We start from the raw sequence: 17,944 nt of genomic DNA on the forward strand, positions 1-17,944 counted from the left end.
TGTTGCTATAACAGAATCCTACAGACTGGGAAATTTATAAAGAAAAGAAATTTATTTCTCACAGTTCTGGAGGGTGGGAAGTCCAATATCCAGGGGTCAGCATCTGGTGAGGGCCTTCTTGCTGCATCATGCCATGGCAGAAGGTGAGAGGATGAGGAAGTGGGGAGGAATTTCATCAGGAACTCACTCCTGAGATGAGACGACTAACCCACGCTGGAGATAATGGTATTAACCCATTGTTAATGGGCAGAAGCTACATTTTAAAAGATACAGGTGTGTTTGTGTGTGTGTGTGTGTGTGTGTGTGTGTGTGTGTAGTCTCATTCTTTAGTTCAGGTTGGTATAGTTAACAATATCTGGAAGTTTTTTCTAAGTTTCACTTCTTAATTCCTTTTTTTACTTATATCCAGGATATAACCAGAAAATTTTGGTGTAAAAGAATGTAAACTTTGAAACCAGCCTTATCCTGTCTCACTAGCTCTATGATCTCATGCACATTAAGTTAGAGTTTCCTCATCTCTAAAACAGAAATAATATTAGTACCCGTGTGGCAGGGATGTTGTGTGCACTAGAAGGGAGAACTACGAAAAGCGCCCATCAAATTTCCTGGCAGACGGCAAGGGCTCAGTCATCGTCAATTCCCCTTCCCTGGCTTTCTCCTTCTCTCTCAGCTTCCCCAGACTTGGAGGAAACAAGGTCCTTTCTGTTCTGTTTTCTCCCTGACTCTGAAGTTCAGGACAGATGCCTGTGACAGCCCCTGCAGTACCATCAGCCACCCTCGCACTCACAGAGCTGCCCTCTGAAGGAGCTTCTCAGCCCCAAGCTGCCCCTCAGTGGCTCATCATTCTCTTCTGTCCTCCGTTCTTTTTTCTCTTGAACACTACCCCAGGCCAAATCAGTGGCTAAATCATCGTGGGGCCCTGCAGGGTCTATTTACAAGACCAAGGCAGTGATGAAGAACGTGGGAACATGGAGGTTCAGCCTGAAGGGCAGGAGATGGATTCAAGAAGGCAAATCAGTGGGCTGGGTCATTGTGGTTGGACACAGGTCCAGTACTGGATGCAGAAATTTAAGGGGAAATCTAAGCAGAGGGTTATGGCAGTCTCAGCACCAGGTCATTGGCCAGACATCAGGGAACCGGGGACCAAGTAAGAAAATTTCCTTACGGAAGGCAAAGGCTGCAACAAGAAACCTGACCCAGGAACCAAAACACACAGCGCCGTGAGCAGTGATCAAGAATGAAGAACGGTATGTCATGGTAGCCAAGGATCTGGAAGAACAGCCAGCATTTTACTTCACTTCAGAGGGAGGGAAGGAAGGTTCACTCTGATGGAGATGCAGGACTTCCCGGCCCTTGTAACTATCCCTTTGTTAGTAACTTTTCAGCTTCTGTTTCCCTGGGGTTACTCAGAGTTAAAAGCATATGAGCAAACTTAGAAAACCTTGAAAACCGCTTTTAAAAAATTTTTTTGAGCAAGAGTAAAGAAAAGGGGTGGGTCAAACTGTAAAATGTCTCCTTTTTGGCAGCAACTCTGGGTGAGAAACAAAAGCGAGGCAGGAGGACAAGGTAATAACCATTCTCGGAGGAACTCTCGGTGTCTCTACAACCTGCCTTCACAGGATGGCCAGTTCAGGGGAGGGTATTGTCAGTTAATCAGTGCTATCTTCCTAGTCTCAGCAATTACGATAGGAACTGACTCTTTCAGGTCCCACAGTGGCAGCTAAAAGAAGAGCTGCTCTTTTGGTTTTCAAACAAGTGCCTGGCAAAAATGCCTATTGCTGGAGAATAAACCCCTTCTCCTTCAACCTCAAATCAAACATTAGCTTATCTGACAAGATTAGCAATGTCCTCATTTGGCAAACAGATGTGAGAAATATTTTATTGTGTAGAAATACTTACTTGCTATATAAGGACACAAAAATACTTGAAGTTTGGGGTTGGTTTGAAAGTTCAGCAAGAAGGATGAGCTCGTCTTACTTGAACAGGAGCTATTTTTATCTTGACCTTCTTAGGTTGAGGTGAGGCCCCACTGGAGGTGACAGACCTGCTAGCCCAGGAAGGGCGTAGGCATGCAGGGGAAGGGGGTGACGGGCCCCTGACACAACATGGCATAGCTGAAAGACACGGACCAGTAAGGAGAAGTGAGAGTCCAGCCTGACTGGGGCACCGAGAGAAGTGACGGAGGAAGAAGACTCAACAGACCCCAATGGCTGAAGCGGGGAGTAGGGAGGTGGGTAAGCCGGGCAGATCGCCAGGCTCTGGCTCAAACGACTTGTTTGCTGTAGAACTGTTACTAAATATCTCAGTTTCCTCATGTATAAAATGGTGATGAGTTCCTATCTCTTGGGATTGTCATTAAGACTAAAGGCAAGGGTGCTTGTAAGTGTCTAGCACACAGCAAGCTCTGTATGACAGCTTGTTACTTAGGGAATGCACTGAGAGGGACACGTGTGGGGAAAAAGATGGGGTCTCTTCTGGACACGTTGAATGCCAAGAACCATTAGGAAGTTAGAAAACAGACTTGGGGTAGACCCGTGACCCGGAGCAGCTCAGAGGTGGTGAATAATGGCTCTTCAAGTCTGCAATAAAAAACGGCCTCCAATAAAACTACATTGCAAAAACTGGGAAAGAAACAGCATGGGAAGAGTAACAAGGTTGAAGGGGCAGAGCCTGAAGAATTTGTGGTGGAATAAGCACTGGATCGACGCGTAGTGAACGGGAAAGCGGAGTGTTTCCTGCAGTGGGGGGACTTGCAGATGCCGACGATTCTTGGGAACCTGAAGAAAATTCAGATTGTCCAGAGTTAATTGAAGCATTTCTTAGTCTCAAAAAGCGGGTAAAGAAAAAGACGGTACAAAAAGAAAATCTTCATCTGACAGTGCACGTGCTGATAACAAGTCAAAGAAGAAAAGAGATGCTGCTGACAAACCAAGAGGCTTTGCCAGAGGTCTCAATCCTGAAATAATCGCTGCCACAGACAGCAGTGGAGGATTAATGTTCCTCATGGAACGGAAAGATTCAGAAGAGGCAGATTGGGTGCTGGCAAAAGAGGCAAATATGAAGTGCCCTCAAATTGTAATTGCTTTTTATGAAGAGAGACTAAGTTGGCATTCTTGTCCACAAGATGAAGCTCAATAATTGTTTGCATTGCGTTTATATATATATATATATAATATATATATATATATAATCTAGGTCTTGGTTTTTGATTTACTAATGTGAAGAAATAACTACATTCTAATAAATCAAGTTTGATACAAAAAAAAAACCAGATTTGGAACTTGGTGCAAGGTCTTAACAAGACACAGATTTTATGGGTGGGAGCTGCCTCCAGAGGAATGGGTAAAATTGCTTAGAAATACTGTGCAACTAAGAAGAGGACCAAGGAAGGTATCATGAGGGACAATATCTTATGGAAGGCCGAGGCCGAGGCTTTAAAAAGCACACTAAGAAGGGTCTGTCTGAGAAGTACGAGACCTAGGAACAGGTGTCAAAGAAACCAGGGGAAGCCACGTTATCCTTCAGAGGTAAGTGAGATGAAGACTAAAAAGAACTAATGTCCTTTTTCTATGATCCTCTAGGTCATAAAAGTGAAGGGTCACATTTCAAGAGTGGAAGTATAGGAAAGTTAAGAAGGAAAGGAGTGAAGAATCTAAAGATGGGAGGGGGACGGGACAAAAATGACAAGATTCAGAGGAAGTCATGGGTAACGTGCCCAACAGGTGGTGCCAAAGACCCTCTGTGGCAGTCCACGAGCCCTCAGAACTCCAGGCCCCTCTGCAAGCTTCGTGGAGTTCCACTCCAACCTGCCGGTCAGCCAGGTGGCACCCGTAGTGAGCAAACTCGCAAGCTTCCCCTGTTGGAAAGCTCTGCGCTAAGGACTCTGAGAGGTGTATGGGTGTGCTCTGCTCCTCCGTTATTGTGTGGAAAGTAAACAAGAAACTTCAGAGAATAAATCTTATCCATTTTATCTCCTACATAGCTTTCAAATCTATTTAGATACATCTCTCCATCTATATTGCTGTCTCTCTATTCCAAGCCACTGTTCTCACTTGCTGGGACTAATTGCTGCAGTTGCTTTCTAAGTTATCCATTCTCCACACCCCGCCAACCCTAAACATGATTCTCCCAAGCGCAATTTCTTTAAGGCATGTCTGTGTCCTGGCTCCCTCCCAGCCCACAGTATCGGAAGTTTAGCGCAGTAGTTATAAATGTACACAGCCCCGAAGCCAGATTGCTTGGGTTCAAATCCCACCTCCAGCGCTCACCAGCAGTGTGACTTCAGGCATGTTGATTCATCTCTGTGTTCCTCATTTCTTCATCTGTTAAATGGAGACAAGATTCACCTTGTAGGATTATAGTGAGGACCAAATGAGTTTACAGGTTTTTTTGGCAGTGTTTGGCATACAGTAAGTGCCCAAAAAATGTGAGTTATTAGTTTATAGGATATAAATTCAGATCATGTTCGTGGATGAAATGCTCTTCTTGATCTCGCTTTCCCTGATTTACTTTCTGGCCTTATCTGGACGCACACACCTTCATCCTTGCCGCTTCAGCACCACCTGCATGCAGGATGACCTTCTCAGCTGCTGTTTCTTCTACTGGCGATGTGCACTAAACACCCTCCCCTTCCTGATACAAACAGAAATAGGAACTCCCTTTTGAGATGTCTGAACAGATCTAAGATTTGACCAGAATGCTCTTTTCTAAATTCTTGCTAGATCTTTGCATATTGCCCTGCTAGAACTACTTATCGTTTTTTATTAAAACTGTGACTGGTTATCTAATGTTGCCTCTTTCCCCGCTCCCAGCATGTAAACCCATAGGGGACCAAGGTGTCTCATTCAGTGCTGGAGACCAGCTAGTGGGATTTTGTAAGAGCTTAAACTAGGGTGATGACTCAGAAAAGAGGAAAGCAGCATAAGGTGCGAGATCATGGCAACATCACATCAGTTCCATTGTACCATTCCTACATCTTCTTCCCAGTTTTTTTTTTTTTTTTTTTTGAGACAGAGTCTGGCTCTGTTGCCCTGGCTAGAGTGCCGTGGTGTCAGCCTAGCTCACAGCAACCTCGAATTCCTGGGCTCAAGCAATCCTCCTGCCTCAGCCTCCTGAGTAGCTGGGACTACAGGCATGCGCCACCATGCCCGGCTAATTTTTTCTCTATATGTATTTTAGTTGTCCAGATAATTTTTCTATTTTTTGTAGAGACGGGGTCTCGCTCTTGCTCAGGCTGGTCTCGAACTCCTGAGCTCAAACAATCCACCCGCCTCGGCCTCCCAGAGTGCTAGGATTACAGGCGTGAGCCACCGCGCCCAGCCTCCTTCCCAGTTCTTTATCACAGCCGCTCTGTTCATTGCTCAGGAAGACTTCCCTCTGGTAATTTTGCACAAGCCCCCGGGAATAATTCCATCCAGCTCTGGTCCTTGTCCTGGGAGTCCTTCATGCTGGTCACTTGTGGAAGCAGAGACTTCCAATAATGTAGTCTGAGGGAATCCAAGAGCAGGAAGGTTGGCAGGGCTGGGACTGGGGTCCACGCGTTGAGGTGCAGTAAGAACAAATAGTCTATGAAGACCAAGTCATGCCGTATCTTGGAGTCAATCAGTATAATCTCCACAGCATGACAGTTTATAATTGCCCTCTATTTTTACTAAGCAAACTTCGCGAGGCCAAGGCCTTGTCTTCTTTGTATCTTCACTTTACAAGCCCTGGCTTGGCAATATCCAGGCCTATGGGCCTAGTAAATATTAAGTAGTTTGCTGAAAAGGCAATCAAGGGAACTCAATAAAAATATACGTTGACTGAATAAATAGGCCCCTACCCTCACTTACAAAGGCTTCCTATGGAAGCATTAAAGAGCAAATGGCAGCATGAGGGCAGGCGGGGAAAAAGCAGCAGCAGTGGAACCAGATTCCAAAACCAGGGAGGGAAAATCTGAAGAGGAAATAATGCCCCCAACCCCACAGCTGATCCTTCTGGTTGTGGAGACTTACGCTTTTACTTTTGGAATGAAGTACTTTGGCAACCAGGATGGAATCCAACCCAACTGCAACTACAATGCCGAACGGGGACAGGATGAGATAGAGCCCCAGCTTAGACCAGTAAATTTAACTAAGGCAAAAAGTCAGCCAAAGGACAGACTGGCCCAACTGGTGTATCACAGTTCTGAAGCCCCTCGTTCCCAGTCTCAGCCTGTTCTGCAGTTGAGGGGATGAGCCAGACCATCTCCGTCTCATAGCATGTAGGGTCATCTGGGTTCAATTTACAGAGAACCGTAAGGGCCTCGCAAATGCACAATGTCAGAAACCTACCTTTTGATGGTTGAAATTTTAATTTTTCCAAACTATAAATAATACTTAAAAGTACATGAGAAAGGGGATACAGCAGTCACAGACCGAAAAAGTCCTATAATTGGCCTCCTCCCAAAACTAATTCAATTCAAACCTTAGTCCTTCTGAGATGCAGTTCTAGATATAGACATGCACTTACTTGAAATCTTAAAATGTTTACTCCCATTTTTAGATCTTCATAAAGTAATTCATATCACATCACCCACTGCCCCCCAACAAAGCTCAATTAAGTACTTCTGAATTTTCAGCATCTGACTCTTCTCAAATGGGGACCAGAGCTCAAAGGGAGTTTAAGAGCTCATTCATTAGTGAGCTCCACAATCAAGTTAGCCAAAAAGCCTAATCGAGGGTTTCCTTTCCTTTAAAACTAAGGGCTTTGCAAAAACAGTAACAAGTGGTTTTCAAACCTAATTATGCATTGCCATCCTCTGAGATTTGAAAAATGTCACCCCAGTTTAGTCTCCAGTCCTAAAGATTGGAGAGTTGATAATCACTGCTAGAGGTGAACTTATTACTGTAAAAATCCACTTCTGCCAGAGTCCATCCCACAGTTTCTGGCAACATTATTTGTGGCAGAACCAACCATCACTTTACTATGCTTCCTGATTTCCACTTTCAAGTCCTTAGGTTTCCTACCGTGGCCCGTAAGCCAAATCACTTTTCCAGTATTAAAGCTGCAAATTCCAGAACCCACATACCCCAGCTCCCTGAATTATAACCCCTCTCTACCCTTGGGGCAAGACAAGGGGTTATCCAGAAATGAGTTTTGAGACTTCAATTAAGAATTGCTGGAATACTCTGAATTGGTCCTCTATTAAATTATACATGAATTTGCAACTACCTATTAAGTTGAAACATTTAAGGTAGTGAAAAAATTTGAGACTTGCTCTGTTGCCCCAGCTAGAGTGAGTGCAGTGGCGTCATTATAGCTCACTGCAACCTCCAATTCCTGCGCTCAAGCGATCCTCCTGTCTTGGTTTCCTGAGTAGCTGGGACTATAGTATAGGTGTGTGCCACCATGTCTAGCTTATTTTTCTATTTTTTGTAAAGATGGGCTCTCGCTTTTGCTCAGGATGGTATCGAACTTCTGGCAGCAAAATTTAATAATGAAGTAGATACAATCGCCCTTTAAAGGCAGTTAACCCAACACATCAAGTACGCTTTTAGCTTCCTCTCATGACCTTTCCCATTTTAGTGTGTTCTGGGGACAATCTACACATCCGGCACCACAGAGAAAAATAACCTTAGAGCCTACCTCAAATTTTGAGTTAAGGCATGAATGAGCCACAGGGTTTTTGCCTTTTTCTTCATCTAAACCACAGCAAATTGTAGACCTACAGATTACTTCGAAAGACTCAATTTACAAAGGTCAGGTCTGTTTACTAAGCAAGAGCCTACAGTTTGTTTAAAAAATAACAACTCAACTACAGGATGGCTATTCCTTTTTCTCCCCTCAGGAGTATTTTCCCCTAAATTCAAGACAATTCTAGTCATGTTCCTTCTGAAGCACTACAGAAACAAATGTTATTAAGATAGCTCAAAACTTGAATAATATTTTCTTTATTTACAAGTTAGAATCAACAAAGACAAGTCCAGGGGACCAAATGGGGAGATGACTGAAACCCCCAGGGCCCCAAATGGAGCGGAAGGAAAAAGGGAAAACGAAGAGTAGAAAAGAAAAAGTCAACGTAAAAAAAGAGCTCCCCCTTTCTTCCCTCCCCATAGAGGCTGAGGGGACCTTGGCCCCACCCTCCCCCCAGCCTTACCTAGCGTAAAATAAATTAGAACAAACCACCTCAAAATGGGGCCCTTGGAAGTGAACAGGGCAGCTACGGCCTCAGGTAACTGTGTCAGGGCCTTTACACACTCCCTCTCTGTACCCCTGCCCCACCCCAGTCATTTTGAATGGGAGCTCTGTGCCCAAGGTCACTCCCGGTGGGGCTGGGAATTCAATCTTAATTTGTCCATATCCCTCCTTCAGTGCATGTCCCTTCATCCCTCCCCCCTGCAGAGCCAGCTCTCCTACAGAGGGGGGAGGTGAGGTGAGATGAAGAAGTATCACAGCAAGGGGGAAGGGGTAGGGCAGGGTGGTCTAGGGGTCCGGTCCTGCGGAGCCTTCCTGCCCCATCTAGCCTGGCCCCTTAGCCTGAGTCGGAATCACTGGTGTCTGAAGAAGAGGAAGATGAAGAGGAGGAGCTGGAATCTGAGCTGGAGCTGGAAGCGCTGAGGCGTGACACTGCTACTTGCTGTGCAGAGGATGACTCTGTTTTCTCACTCGCTGCAGAACAAAGTTGAAAGTTAAAAGACATAAAAGTCTGTGTATCTTCTATTTGTCAAGAGGAACAGGATACGGCACACTTACAGCAGCCTAAAAGTATACTCACCTTTCTTGGGGGGCTTTTTGGTGGAATTGAGCTGCCCACTGACATCTTGTAACCGCTTTTCTAATTCTCTCTTCTTCTCCAAAGCCAGTTCCTCCTTTGTCTTTCCCACAGGTTTCTTGACAGCTAGGAACAGAAATGCATCAGGATTCATTAAGACTGCAGTAAGCACCCTACTGTTATTGGCCCCTAGGGTCGCCAAGTTCTTTTGGTGTTTATCAGGAGACAGTAAAGGCATCCCCATCCCATCACCCTGGGAGCTGACCACTCCAAGCGCAAACCCCACACACCACTCTTTCTGAAACTGTCTTCGGAACCACATGAGAATTGCTAGATTGACTGGTAAACCTTATTTCATACTTACTATAAGGCTTCCGGGGTTTCTTTCGCAGGCAGGAAAGGACATAGCGCTCAAGCTCTCTAAGTGTGGATGGCTTGAGTGTTTCAAAATCAATCTCAATCTCTTCTGGGTTTGAATCACGCAAAGAGGGCTCCCTGGCTTGGATAATATGCACAACTCGACCCAGCTTCTCCCCAGGTAATTTGTTGATATCCAGGCTCAACTGCCGCTTCTCATCATAACTCATGGGCCTGCTCTCTTCCTCCTCCTCTGAATCATAACCCGTAGGCAGGGCAGGTGGGGCCGTCTTTGTGGCCTTTTTTGGCAGCCTGTGGGCAAAGGAAATTGCCAACTGAAGATGCTTCATTAACCCTCCGCACATGTTCCCACTATTCAACCCAGTAATCCTTGCCCTAATGTGGAGCTTTTGTTTTTCCATTAAGAAATGACTGAGTAGAAGCAGGTTACCAAAGATGCTATATTAGAGAAGCAAAATATTACATACAGTTTGGACTCAGAAAACTTACTACAGGCATACCTCAAAAGTATTGTGGGTTTGGTTCCAAATAAAGTATTGTAATAAAGCAAGTCACACAAATTTTTTGGTTTCCAAGTGCATATGAAAGTTAAAATTACACTGTGCTGAAGTCTATTTAGTTTGCAATAACATTATGTCTTAGAAAAACCTGTACACCTTAGTGAAAAAAATACTTTATTGCCAAAAAGTAGTGTGCAAAGGCCCTGACAGTTACCTGAGGCCATAGAAGCCCTGTTCACTTGCAAGAGCCCTGTTTTGAGGTGGTTCTAATTTAAGCTAGATGAGGGTTGGGGGTGGGGTGGGCCAAGGTCCCACAGGGTTGCCAAAAACCTTCAATTTGTAAAAAATTACATTATCTGCAAAGTGCAATAAAATGAGCAGCACAATAAAACAAGGTATGCCTAAGTATACTGGTGTGGGTCCACCTTTTGCTCCCCAAAGCACTACTAAATTACCACACCATGGAAAACAAGTCTAGATTCATTGATTTAGAGGAGTAGGCAAACTATGGCCCAAAGAACAAATCCCACCTGTCATTTGTCTTTGCAAATAAAGTTTTATTGGAACACAGCCATGTTCATTTGCTTACTGCCTGTGGCTGCTTTCACACTATGTTGTCAGAGTATCTGTAAGTGACCCTACGGTCCTCAAAGCCTATCATATAAAGAACGTTTGCTGACCCCTGGTTTAGAGAAAACTTTGCAAGAAGTGGGAGATTTTACACCCTAGAAAGACAGAAATAGCCAAACTAAGTCTCTGCTTCCTGTCCAGTTAGAACTCACTTGGTGCCACTTCCTCCAGAAGGTCCAAAGCCAGGAGGGCCGATAGCAGCACTGCTACCCCCACTGCCACTTGCTTTCTTGGACTTCTTGGGCGGTGGGGGGCGAGGTGCCCGTGGCCCCTTGTCATCTTCATCAGCCCCAGCTCGGCCTCGATGCTTCTCTGCCTTCCGTTTCTTCTTTTTCTCCTTTTTCTCTCTCTTCCGCTTGGGCTTGGATATTGGGCCCTGGGACAAGGCAGCTAGCTGTTCATGTACTGCCCGGAGCTAGAAAAGAATAAAACAGACACGAAGTGAGAAAAGTAAATAGAGTAAAAGACTGGGCAAAATTATGATAAAGACAGGGCATGAACCTCTTACCCAGTAAAAACTGAAGAAAACAAAATACCTGTTCCTGTAGTTCTGCCAAACGATGAGCTCTTTCTTCCTCCGAGTCTGAGCTTTCACTCTCTTCTTCCTCATCTTCTTCATCTTCCTCCTCCTCCTCCTCAGAGGAACTCTCACTGCTACTTTCTTCACTGGAGGACTCTGAAGATGATTTGGCCAGGCCAGGAGGCAAGGCAGTAGAGACTGGTAGAGGCCCTGGTTCCAGTGGCTCATCTGGCATCTTGGCATAACGGAACTCAAATACATCCTAGAAAAACAGACACACACTCACAACTATGCTAAGTATACAGTGCCCCGATTATACCCAGCCACCCAACGGTATAGTTCCAATTTGCAACTGTACAGAATGAGGAGAGCCTCATGTTGAGGCTGTGCAGCAGATAACAAAATCTTTCTCCTCACATGCATTTATTTTTCAAGCTCCAATGTTTACACTCACCTGCAGCTTTCGTGCCATGGCCACAACATCATGGTCTGGGGGATTGTACTTATAGCAGTTGGAGAACATAAGCCGCACATCAGCAGCAAACTCCTGTGCATCCCGGTAATCACGATTCTCCATCTTCCGCTGCAGAAGGAGGCAGCATCAGAAGCTGCACAGGCAGGGAGACTCACCTCGCCCTGACAACCCCAGACACCACAAGAGGAGCCCTCTCTTGAGAGCACAGTGGGGATGACCCTTAAGGATCTGTGCCCTGGGGTTCAAGTTTGAAGTCAAAGTAATTTGGGTGGGTTGAAGAAATATTTATGTCTAGAAAAAGAAATCATTTCTAAGTGACAGGGAAGGAGAGGTGACCTAGACTATCCTACCACCCCTTAACTTCCTTAATCCAACACCCCCACATAAGTAGTACTGAACTGTAGATGAACAGTTGCTCGAAAGATAAAGAAATCCCATCCTATTGTTTCAAATTCAGGAAGTAAGAATTCTCCTCAAACACTTGACCTCGACCCCACTATTTTATTAAAGTAAAATACCAAGAATCAAAGACTGTTATATGCCCATAAGGAGACAATGTTTTATTGATGATCCATCCCCAGGCTCCGATCACTGCCTGAGCATCCCATCTGCCCCATGCAGTGGGTACCTTGACAGTGCTGAGGTCCATGGGGTGCTTAATGATGTCGTGGTAATCATGCAGGCCAAGAGCAGAAGCGTCCACTGGTTTATAGAAAGGCCAGGCATAGGCAGCATGCTTCTTGGAGAGTAACTCTTTCAAAATGCCATTGCAATGTTTTAACTGTTCTGACAGTTTTCCTTTTTTAGAGCTCTGGTGTTGCTGCTGAGAGTCAGGTAAGTCTTTGCGTGGGGGCTTGATGGGACGACCACTCTCTCTACGTACAGGGGGAATCCGTGCTGCTTTAGGTTCAAGACCCCCAGGAGGACTAGCTGGGGAACCAGGAGCCAGGATGGCTGTAGGTGTAGGGGTGGTAGTATCTGCTTTCCGCTTTACACCTTTTTTCTGCAGAGAGAAACAACACAGGAGCTTATTACTTCAGGCTCACCTCATTCAAGACCTTTCCCCCTCCCCATCACCCCCAAAATTCAGATCCATACCTTGGCAAGGGGCTGGGCTGGGGGAGCTGCAGTAACAGCAAGGAGTGGGGGTCCAGCAGAGTGCAGGGACTTGAGAAGGGGAGAAGAAATGACCGATGGATGGGGAATGTTGAGGACAGTGGTAGGTATCTCAGGTGGTGGAGTATACAGGGCTGTATGTGATACAGAAGAGACAGCAGGCACCTGATGGGCACTGGTAATAGTGCCCTGGATTGCTAGAAAAATGAATGGAAAAGTTTAGTTTGATTCTCTTTCCCATTTTTAGGTCTCAATTTGCAAAACTCCTATTCTTCCTACCTGCCAACTTGGCCCCCTTCTTGTGGCTGTTCTTAGGGATGGTCACCACCAGCTCCTGTTCCTCTTGTGGCATTGATGCCACTTTCTGTAGGAAGATCTTTTCCAGCGTTTGTGCCATCAGGACAATATCGTCAGTGGGCTATAGAAACACAAACACCAATTTTAAAAGTTCAAATGCCAAAAGGAGGTAGAAATACCATCTTTCTCGGGAATCCTGCCCCAGGCCATTACCACAACCTCTTAAACATCTTTTGTCATCAAGACTGAAAATCACCCACACCATGCCACTAATTGCCACTTTCTCTGAACTCCAAATACAACAAAAAAAATAAATACATAGTCCCTTCAAGTTCAGAAGGATGGAGAACTGACAAGAAAAATAGATCCTGACCTCAGGTCTCTGGAGCTTTCTGAGAAACAGGGCCACCACCCAAGCATGAATAGTGTTCTATTTAAATAACCTTTAACTCTGGAGCTCTGAAGCCACATACACCATTGTGTTCAGTAGCACCATTTGGAGCTCAGGTTTCTTAGACCCTATTTGAATAACACCTTCAAATAGCAAAGGACTTGAACTTTGTGTAGGAAAAATATCTAGCAATAATAGAAATACTGTCTCTCTCCACCTACTAAATGAACGAACACACATAGAAAAACTCACCTTGTTGTAAATATAACAGTTGGTGAACATGGTATTAAAATCTTGCATACACTCTGATGCAGCCCAATAATAATTGTTTTCAAGTCTCCTCTTAATAGTACCCATGTCCATAGGCTGTTTTATAATTTTGTGATAATCCTAAATAAAGAAATGCTAGGTCAGAGCCACAGAAATATGCCTATTTTCCTAGGCAAACACACACACACATCCCCTATTGATAAAGAGTATAGCTCCCTAAACTGCGGCCCCAGTTAAACTATGGGACAAAAAAATGGAATGGGGTTTTTAATACCCACAAGGAGGCCCCTATTGCCTTTCTCTAACCACCCATCCTCCCACCCGATCTGAAAACTTCCCATCCTGTGACATTACCTCTAGGGCTGGCTATCCATGGGCTGCATGAGGGAAAGGAAGAAGCTAAGAATTTTGGCCACCGTGGTCCTCTCCCAACCCGGGGTGGGAATCTGTAAAATGGAGCCAGGGCACAAAAGTTAAGGAAGGACACATGGAGGGCACAATGAGAGATGCCAAGATAGCGATAGCAAGCAATTGGATCAATCACAAAGGACCAAGAATCCAGAAATATGGTGGCTATCTGCCCTACAGAAGAGAAATGGGAACTCCCTAGGGGCCGCAGCACCTATACTAAGCAGCCCACCCCCATTCACACGCATTCTTGCTCATTCCCATACCTCCCCCACTCCAAAGTCTCCACTCACCGGCAGACCCAGTTTGACGGCATCCACAGGCTGCCGGAATGGCCATGCAAACTGATGTTTCCACAGAGCCTTCATTACCACTTTGTGTAGGTATTGCAGCTGATTGGTAACTCGTCCTGGCTTTTTGGGGTTGGACACTTCTGGGGGTGGTGGGTTGGCAGGGGTCAGTTGCAAAGCGGGCACTGAAGCCATTGTGGGGCTCTCAAATCCCTCATACAACAGGGAGGGCTTTCGAATCCTTTTCCCAGGTGCTGCTGCCTCTGGGCCTAGCCCCAGTAACCCTGCATTCCCTTCCCCAGGGAGCCTGCAAAGAAGGGAAACAAAATTAGATGTACTCATCCCGCAGAAATCAGGAAAAAGTGCATTTCCATTATGTGTCTGATGAATCTAGGCTTTCGTTCTAGTGAGGTGGTTAAGGTTTTGGAAGTTGTTCTCAAACAGAACCAACACCCAAAAAAAATCTTTGGAGCTTTTGTTATTACCCTTACCATTTTTGTTATTTTTAGTATATCTATCTAGGTCCCTGATTCTGAAGAATCTGATTAGCTTTATCTGTGTTCTCTTTAACCTAAAAGTAAAAAAAAAACAAAAAAAAAACCTCCAAGATAATTTCTGATAGGACACAACATCTGAGAACTATAGCCCTATGAGCACGGGGCTTAGGCAAAATTGGTGGAGCTGAGAAACTCAAACCCCAAGCTTCCTCCTCAGGGGTTTGGTGGTTGCCATGGTGGCTGAGCCCTAAGAAAGCTGATGAAAAGAGGAAGGAAAGCAATTAGGGAGAAAAATTTCATAAAATGCTGGTGAGCCACCTAAGAATGCATCTGGACAGAAATCAACATCCTCCACAAGCTCTGGGTAGTTAACTTGACAGTAGAAAATGGACTAGAAATCCAACAGAAGAACCGTATCAACTCAAAAACGAATTCAGATGAGCAAACGACTATGACACTTCACAGCCTGGAATAACTCAGCTACCAGCGTCCCAAAATTATTCACACCAAATGAAGCTCTCCTCCTCCAAGGGAACTCAAAAGACAGCCGCTCAAACAGTTGGTCAGCAAGTCCCCTCATAGATAGCCCCCTCCATCCACCCCACTGTGAAATACCAATTCCACTAACAGCTCCCATTGTGACACCAACTGGAGACCAAAGGCCAGCTGTGGTTCAAGTTTACAGCTCCTCTAGTGCTCTTCCCGATCAGGTGTTTCCCACCACCTAAGATTTAAGACATTACATCTCTTTGTTTACATCGCAAAGCATAATTGGGAAAGCTCCACCCTTCTCTCCTGAAATAAACTCGATGTTAGGAAAAACAATCCCCCCAACCAAACAAAACACACAAACCAACCCAATCACTAGAAGATAAGGGATTTAATGACTTAACTCTAGACATCAGGAACCCACAGGCTGGGAGAGTGTGATCCCTCTACCCTATTCTGGAAATCCCCGTTGCCAGTTCCTGAGGCTCTATCACCATGGCAACCCTACCTGGCACTGGAGGTGGCCACGAACCCCCCAAAAAGGCTATATGACAAACCGTCACTAGACATCAGAAGCAAACGCGAGACAGCCTACCCACTTAACACCGTCCACCCTCACTGCATTCCACCGCCAAGCTAGCCCTACCTTACGCAGTTAAGGCCGAGACACGGCGGTAAAAAGTACTGTATAAACTGACAACCTGTACTGCCCCCATACGCAGCTAACCCGGCCGCCGCCACTGTTCCAAAACGGTCGCTCAACATCCTCCGCGAGCGCGAGTCAACAGCCGCGCCGCAGAACAGCAACGCGCCGGAGTCTTTCCGTACTCCCCCCGAACGCGGCTTCCCACACCCCCGTGCCGCCGCCTCCCAACGTCCCCTTCCCACACGCGGCTCGCGGGGACGTACTTGTGGGGAGTCACGTTTTGCAGCATCTTGACCGCAGGGAACCGGCGCTGCCCTCAGACGCGGAAAGTCCGGGTGGCCTCGGTTCCCCTCACTGCCCGGTCCAGCATAACCCGGGAGGTCGGGGGGGGGCCCGTTGTTCTTGGCCCTCCAGGCGACAACCCGCCCGCCTGGCCGGCTCGAAAGCAGCTCCTTCGCAGCGTCTCGGAGAGCTCCCGGCAGCTTGGCGCGCTCTGCAGGCGGCGAACAGCAAGAAAATGGCGGCGGCCTCAGCCGAGGCGGGCAAGCGAGGGGGAACTGACTCTTCTAACCCGAAGACGGTCCCTGATCACAGACACCGTCGTCAATACAGCCCGCTGTTGGTCTGCAGGGGTCCCCTCTTCTTGTCGGGACCGTCCGGGGCGGACGAGGTCCCGTTTCGATCTCGGATGGAGGCGGATGAACACGAAAAGTGGTTTAAGGAGCCGCCGCCTCCATCTTTGAAATCCTCTTGAGGGCGGAGAAGAGGGGATGGACAGACTCCGAGAATTGGGCGGGGCCCGAAAAAGGGGAGCTTCGGGGGCTTCTATAGGGTCTGCACTGTCCGCCGTGACCAGTCATAGGCCGAGACGAAGGACATTTCCAAGCGGATGGACGTGGATTGTAATGGCGGCACCCGACGACTCGAAGACTCTGTATCGGTAGGCAGAATCCTCCAGCCCGTTCTAGAGGCCGCTCCACTCCAGCGCGAAATGGCGCCGCCGAGCCCCGCGCCAGCCCTTTATATATAGGCGGGGGGGGAGGAGCTTCGCTGCTCATGCGCGCCTCCCCGCTCGAGATTGCCCCCACCCCTTCAGCGTGCGCGCGCTCGCTCACGCGCGTGAAGCAGCGCAGTCGAAGGAGGAGGAACACCTCTCCGCGGGAGCTTTTTCTATTGGTCGGCCAAAGCGATGACGTCACAAATCTCATTTCCAAGGTGTCAGTCACCAGTCAGAGGAGTGCCGCATAGACCCATAGGGAAGTGGCAACCCGCCACATCTCTGAGCCAATTGGCTGAGCTGTGGTTCGGCGACTCCAGGGAAACAGGAAGGTTGGAAGGGGTGCAGGAGCCATCGCCCAAGAGCCTTCAGCACCCTCTCTCCGCCTCCCCTTCCAACAAAGTCTTCCCAGGCTTCCAAGCTCCGTGCAACTGGAGACTGCCCAGCTCCGGCAGGTCGTGCCATTCGTAGTTCCTCCATTGGCCAGACGGGCAGGGGGATGGGAGGGGTCGCGTGGGCGTTGCCGGCCTCGGCCTGCCAGGGGTGTGGCCGCAAGACTTGTGGCTGGCGGTTGTTCTCGGCAGTAAGGCCGCCGCGGTGAGGAATCTGAAACGAGGAAGAAGACGCCATCTTAGAAGCCGCGGCCTGTAACACTGGCGAATAAGCTTCAGAACGTAGCGACGAAGCAACCTAACGTTCCTAATGTTCCACAATCTAAAATACAGGCTTGTCGGAGCCTTAAAATCCTTCCCTCCGTCCCCCAGGCCTAACAGTCGAAAGACAAAGCAAAACACTAATTTTCTTCTCTGTGAAGACCCAAAAGGTTCTTTCTTATCAAGCCACTAAATCTAGAACACGTCCCCAAAACTGGCACGCCCAAACACCCCTCCAAACCCTCCCCGCTCATACCTTCGGTTACCAACACAAATACCTGCCCGCTCGACAAAACCTCGGAAGCCCTAAACTGGGAGCAAAAACTCCAAGCGCATCCGTCTACCCTAAAAATGTAACCCACCTCACCTCTTCGCCAAACTTCACTCCGGCATCTGGCTCAGATTGGAAAAAACAAGTCCTGCCAGGGGTGAATCAAGGGAAACACCCTCCCCCTCCAGGCGAGCTCAGACCTTTCCCCACACTCCCCCACCTCGGGGGCGAAAGAATCCCCCATCCCCCCACCAGGGTCCGGAGTCCTCCCCACGGAGCGGCTCGTCCATCGGTCAGCGCCAGGGAGGAGGGCGAGCGGAGGAGGCGGCGGCAGCCGCTCAGACTAGCCCTCCCCCTCCTTCTCTCCCCTCCTCCCCTCCCCCCC

The 17,944-nt window shown here is 47.3% G+C and overlaps 1 protein-coding gene and 1 pseudogene across 6 annotated transcripts in view; one reads left to right on the forward strand and one right to left on the reverse strand.

Annotated features, from left to right (window-relative positions):
• Positions 1–2,591: 2,591 nt before the first annotated feature.
• Positions 2,592–3,138, forward strand: LOC105824375 (annotated as a pseudogene).
• A 4,756-nt stretch (positions 3,139–7,894) lies between these two features.
• Positions 7,895–17,944, reverse strand: part of BRD2 (bromodomain containing 2) — a 12,135-nt gene continuing 2,085 nt past the window's right edge. For 2 of the 6 annotated variants that reach the window (XM_012661797.1, XM_012661798.1), the window contains exons 2-13: positions 15,902–17,241; positions 14,010–14,313; positions 13,291–13,428; positions 12,630–12,768; positions 12,333–12,547; positions 11,863–12,237; positions 11,214–11,342; positions 10,776–11,021; positions 10,392–10,654; positions 9,096–9,400; positions 8,735–8,857; positions 7,895–8,628 (exon numbers count right to left, since the gene is read on the reverse strand). In XM_012661797.1, the coding sequence (XP_012517251.1) occupies positions 8,492–8,628; positions 8,735–8,857; positions 9,096–9,400; positions 10,392–10,654; positions 10,776–11,021; positions 11,214–11,342; positions 11,863–12,237; positions 12,333–12,547; positions 12,630–12,768; positions 13,291–13,428; positions 14,010–14,313; positions 15,902–15,927 (2,400 nt within the window). In that variant the 5' untranslated portion in view covers positions 15,928–17,241 and the 3' untranslated portion in view covers positions 7,895–8,491. Of the gene's footprint in view, positions 8,629–8,734; positions 8,858–9,095; positions 9,401–10,391; positions 10,655–10,775; positions 11,022–11,213; positions 11,343–11,862; positions 12,238–12,332; positions 12,548–12,629; positions 12,769–13,290; positions 13,429–13,662; positions 13,987–14,009; positions 14,314–15,901; positions 17,242–17,650; positions 17,913–17,944 lie in introns of those variants that run through there. The other 4 variants (XM_012661796.1, XM_012661799.1, XM_012661800.1 and 1 more) reach the window with 4 other exon arrangements.

The sequence above is a fragment of the Propithecus coquereli genome, unplaced genomic scaffold (genome assembly GCF_000956105.1).
Source record: "Propithecus coquereli isolate 6110/MARCELLA unplaced genomic scaffold, Pcoq_1.0 Scaffold734, whole genome shotgun sequence".
NCBI lineage: Eukaryota > Metazoa > Chordata > Mammalia > Primates > Indriidae > Propithecus > Propithecus coquereli.